Below are 5,752 nucleotides of genomic sequence, written 5' to 3'. Positions count from 1 at the left end.
TACGATTCGCTTTGTGTTTGAGTTTGATAAATCATTGTCTAACACATACACACAATACACATACACAGATTGACAAGTCTAAAATAAACTAATCTAAACATTTTTTTTTAAATCCATATCATAACACCATATAAAATAATCATTATTCTATAAAAAGACAAAAATTATTTTAAATAAGCAAAATATAAACACCCATTTTAATTTCATCAAGCCTTATAATATGTTAAGGCTTAGTTTGTAAACATAGTGGACAAAAACTTATAATTTAACCAACATTTTGATTTGAATTCTAAATTTGGTTGGCTTAATGGGCCATTCAAATGGGCCCAATTGACAAATACGGCGGTACACTCCACACATTCACATACATAATTACACATAACGAGATTTCCCCTCACCGAACTCTTTTATTGACGCTCTCTCGAATCTCCTAAAGCTTCTTCTACGTTGGTCTCTCGGTTATCGTTGCCCTTTCCTCCAAGCAAACACCACAACACAAATCTATCTCTTTTCTCCCGCTCGATCGCGCCAACAACCAGAAGCTCCTCCAAATTATGCCGACAGGTCCATTAATCATTGAAATTGCAATTGATTTATACGTTGATTCACGAATCAACACCAGTTTGTGCACATCATTGCTTGTGATTTATGTAAAGTAAACACATTTCATTGTAGTTAATTTCCGGTTTATATGTTATTTACTTGCGATTATTGACTTTGAACGTGTTCTAGTTAATTTAAATCGTTGTTATGCTTCAATTTACTTATCTAGGGCTCAATCTGGGGAATAAGATTATATAAGTTCTGGTTTTTGATGGATTGACATTGGTTCTCTTATGTGGTTTGCTGGAGACCAATCAATGAGTTTCATTGTAGTTACTTGACTAGCTAATGTTTGTGTATTCGATAGAAATAAACAATATCTCACGCTGGCACACATTGTAAGTTCATTTGCCTTTCATTCGAAAAGAAAAATATGCTGCTAGAGTACACTGGGCACAACTTCACAATTGTATATGCACTTACTTGACAACTTTGCAATTTAAAGTTTCTCTTAAGAAGGTATGTTTTTGACACTTTCATTCATATGTTCTTATCACAGTGAGTGTGAAATGGCAAAAAGAGCTATACCCAGCAGTGGAGATAGATACAACCCAGCCTCCATATGTTTTTAAATGTCAGTTGTATGACCTCACAGGGGTACCACCCGAGAGGCAAAAGATAATGATGAAAGGTGGATTACTAAAGGTAATCCTGTGTTTCTACACCCCATAAATATAGTATTACACTATCTATTATCTGAGATCTTTATATAATCTCCCTAATTTTTTTGTTAACAGGATGACTCTGATTGGTCAAAATTAGGGGTTAAAGAGGTAAATAGCCTTTCTCTAGCATTTGAAAACAGTTAATTGTCTCACACTTATGGAACTGGTGGTGATTATTCTTTTATTATTTATAGGGTCAAAAGTTAATGATGATGGGAACTGCTGATGAGATTGTAAAGGCTCCAGAGAAGGGCCCCGTTTTCATGGAAGACCTTCCGGAAGAAGAACTAGCAGTTGCTGTGGTAAAAGTCTCTTGCCTTTTTATTTGCACATGCAAAATTCATTTTAGGTTATTTTACAATTGATGCTTGTAGAAAAACCAACCTACCCTTTTTCTATTTTTGTAGGGGCATTCTGCTGGATTATTCAATCTGGGAAATACCTGTTACATGAATTCCACCATGCAATGTTTGCATTCGGTTCCAGAGCTTAAATCTGCTTTGATTGAGTTAGTTCTTGTTCTCTGTTTCAACTTAATTGTCAACTGAATGTAATTATTTTCTGTGATGAAGTTGATAAATCTTTTTGCAAACTTGTTATTAATCAGGTATCCCCAATCTGGCAGAAGCAATGATTTAGATCAATCTTCTCATCTTTTGACTGTTGCAACACGAGATTTATTTAGTGAGCTTGATAAAAATGTCAAGCCAGTTGCACCTATGCAGTTTTGGATGGTGAATTCCCCCCTAAAGATTCTTCATTGATTGATTATCAGTCAATATGATTGTTTTTTTTTTCAAATAATTCTCAAAAGGGTATGTTTATTAATGACAGGTATTGCGGAAAAAGTATCCTCAATTTGGTCAGCAGCATAATGGATCCTTCATGCAACAGGTTTCTTTGACTTTATTTTTTTATAATATTAATTTTCATCACTCAAATTGTCTAAATCTTTTAAATTTTGATACTCAACACCAGGATGCTGAAGAATGCTGGACACAGATTTTGTATACTCTATCTCAAGCCCTTAGATCTCCAGGTTCCAGGTATTTTTTTTTGTTTTTGTTTTTGTTCATGATTTCTTTATAAACAGAAAACATTCAATACAGACATGAGTTATTTATTTATTTTTTCAAATTGTTAACCATTATATTGTTTTAATTTAATCTACAGTCAAAGTATCGATACAGTGAAGGGACTTTTTGGCATTGACCTTGTTAGCAGGTATGCACTTGTTGCATTTACTTTACATAACATTTTCATGTATTAAATAATGTATATGATATCAAATATTTTATTTTGTTTGACTTTATGTTGACTTTGTAGGGTGCATTGTGCTGAGAGTGGTGAAGAAAGTTTAGAAACAGAGTCAATTTATTCTCTTAAATGCCACATATCACATGAAGTCAATCATTTGCATGAGGGGCTGAAACATGTAATTTTTGTTATTCACATTTATACTTTTATTATTCTACTTATTTGATCATATCATAATTAATTATTGACTTATTATATTCAGGGGTTGAAATCAGAGCTAGAAAAGGCTTCTCCTTCTTTGGGTCGAAGTGCAGTTTACTTGAAGGATTCACGCATTAATGGATTACCAAAGTAAGATGAGTATTATTATTTCAAGTTTTTGTTAAAAAATCTAATATGTTGACTTATTTGCAAGGTATTTGACTATTCAATTTGTGCGATTTTTCTGGAAGAGGGAATCTAATCAGAAAGCAAAGATTTTGAGGGTAATTAACTAACTTACCTTATCATTGTATGTTATTACTTAAAAGTTAAAAGTCAAGATTTTGTTGACTATTTGTTTGTTTAAAATTTTTCAGAAAGTGGATTATCCATTGGAGTTGGATATTTTTGATCTTTGTTCAGATGAACTTCGCAAAAAGCTGGAAGCTCCTCGACAGGTTTGTAATTTTTTATTTTTTATATCCACTATATATATATATATATATATATATATATATTTATCTTTTTTCTTGTATGCAAGTTAAAACTAAAAAGTAAAAAAAAAATGATGTTTATACTTTATTATATCTGATATCTGTTAATATTTGGATTTCAATTTTTTTTGAAATTTTAGATGTTAAGAGAGGAAGATGGTAGAAAGGCTGGTTTGAAACTCAAAGAAAAAACTCCTCCTGCTTCAGCAGACAATGATGTTAAGATGTCTGATGCACAGGTATTTAATTTTGGTTACAATTTATATAACTCCTCTTGAATCTTACAAAACTATATTTTTAGAAAAATAAACATTTGTTTTTTTTCCTACAGGGACAATCAAATGAAAGTGGAGAATCATCTAAAGCTGCTTCTGGAGAAGGTTAACATTTTTTTATTATTATAAAGTTTTCTTTTTTTGTTTTTCCTTATAACATCTTGTCTTAATATATTAAGACACTAACTGTTTACCTATTTCTTTATTCTTCCTGACTCATCTCAAGTTCAAATTGATGAATATTGTGATATTTGTTTTACAGAATGTAAGGATAAAATGGTCATTTAGTCTCGTTCAAACATTTTATTTACAGTCTAGAAAAGAAACTTACTTTATGTATATATACAACAGTTTATACATACATACATCATTACTTATTCAGCCACTTTAGACTTAATAGGAAAAAAAGAAAAAGAAAAAGGTGAGATGGAGACTTATTAATATCGATCACTTGTCCATACAAAAGACATAAATGCCCTCCTCAATCCTTATCATAATCATCATAACTTTGTTAACATTTCACATCAATCCTGTTTTGTCCAGTCCAGTCTTGTGTAACTTTATAGTTTAATATATATATTTTTATAATTATGATGATGATGATGATGATGATGTGTATATATTTCAGATAAGAAAAAGCAGTTGACGGGAGTATATGATTTGGTTGCTGTGCTGACTCATAAAGGCAGAAGTGCAGATTCAGGTCATTATGTTGCTTGGGTCAAACAAGAGAATGGTGAGTCACTCCATTCATTCAATTATTTGTTTTTACCAAAATATATGAAAAAATAATTGATATTGGTATAATAATAGGGAAATGGATCCAATTTGATGATGATAATCCAATCCCACAAAGGGAAGAAGATATAACAAAACTTTCTGGAGGAGGTAATAATTAATTATTTGAAATACTATTTTATATATAGAGATACAATTTATACTCTTGGATTGATTGATTGTTTTGTTGTTTGTTGTTATAACAGGTGATTGGCATATGGCTTACATTTGCATGTACAAGGCTCGCACCATTGACATTTGAGATGTAATGTTATTTATTATAAATTATAAATTATAAATTATAATCATATCGTGTTTGATTGATGATGTTTTTTTAGTGAAAATTATACACAAAGAGACTTGCGGTTTGATGCAATGTTGATTGATTCATCTGTTTGGTGTTCTTTGAATTCCATGGATATAATTAATAGTTATAGAGATTATATTAGTAAATTCATCAACTGTTTTTGTATATCAACCTTTATTATACGTCTTCATCTTGAGTGACTATGACATGTTACCCGATTTGGATTGCAAGTTTAGGCCCAATTAATAGGAAACCTTTTATGATATTTAATATCTAAAGGGTTGGTTGATATGTTTTTATTAGGTCCGATAAAAGCTAAGTTTTGATTCGGATTTAATAGGATAGATTGTTAGATATCATATTTAGAAGCTTTTGACTTGGTCTTCATTTTTTTGATGTCAGATATCTTGTTGAGTTAGATTTTGACTTAGATTTGATTTAGTCAACAATTACAACATTTAAATGACCATCATATGCAAATGGTGGTATTTCGTTTACTAATTTCGAAAGTTGGGAGGACTTGTTTTTTTGTAGGTTTTTTTTGATGCATTTTTAATATATATTAAAACAGAAATCTTATGATATCATCTTAAACAATCTGAGTTTTTGATTGTATTTCAATCTTATGTTTTTCATCTTTAAATCAAATTGTTAACATTATCTTTCCTAAATGGAATGTATTTAATCCCAATAAAAGTTTTCTAATTCTCAAATAAAATTAACTTACATCCGTTGAAATGAAATGTATTTAATTTCAATAAAAGCTTCTTATATTTTAAGTATTGAATTTCACGTTATAAAGGTTTTAATATGATCAATGTTAAAAACATATTACTCATAACCATTTTAATATCACATATATATACGATTTGTCATCGAATATGCGGTTCACATTTATTTTCAATCGTTGCTTTTCTTCAAACATTCTCCTACAACATCATTTTTATTACTTGTAACTTCCATTATCATTCTCTGCTTCAAACATTCGTTGTTGTGCACTAGAAGATCAATACCTTCTTTAGTTTTTTTATATTTTTTTCGATTATTTTTTTGTTCCTGTATCAAATATATGCATTCATATATTCTAATTTTCTTTGTCACAAACGACATGAAATCGGTTAACTATTTTTCTGAAAATTTTCAAATAAACAGGAAAAGATATTATGTACCTTT

General features: G+C 30.1%; 1 protein-coding gene across 1 annotated transcript; it reads left to right on the top strand.

The window, feature by feature from the left end:
• Positions 1 to 385: 385 nt before the first annotated feature.
• Positions 386 to 4,744, top strand: LOC111906862 (ubiquitin carboxyl-terminal hydrolase 6). The gene is made up of 18 exons (XM_023902638.3): positions 386 to 564; positions 1,103 to 1,248; positions 1,341 to 1,376; positions 1,463 to 1,570; positions 1,676 to 1,776; positions 1,876 to 2,002; positions 2,103 to 2,162; positions 2,247 to 2,314; positions 2,442 to 2,492; positions 2,595 to 2,703; positions 2,788 to 2,876; positions 2,941 to 3,010; positions 3,104 to 3,184; positions 3,361 to 3,459; positions 3,552 to 3,600; positions 4,124 to 4,231; positions 4,309 to 4,383; positions 4,479 to 4,744. Exons 1-18 carry the CDS (start codon positions 555 to 557, stop codon positions 4,532 to 4,534), a joined length of 1,443 nt encoding a protein of 480 aa, XP_023758406.1. The 5' UTR covers positions 386 to 554; the 3' UTR covers positions 4,535 to 4,744.
• The last annotated feature ends 1,008 nt before the right edge of the window (positions 4,745 to 5,752 follow it).

The sequence above is a fragment of the Lactuca sativa genome, chromosome 4, assembly GCF_002870075.4.
Source record: "Lactuca sativa cultivar Salinas chromosome 4, Lsat_Salinas_v11, whole genome shotgun sequence".
In the NCBI taxonomy this organism is placed as follows: domain Eukaryota; kingdom Viridiplantae; phylum Streptophyta; class Magnoliopsida; order Asterales; family Asteraceae; genus Lactuca; species Lactuca sativa.
This window is presented reverse-complemented; position numbering and strand designations above follow the sequence as displayed.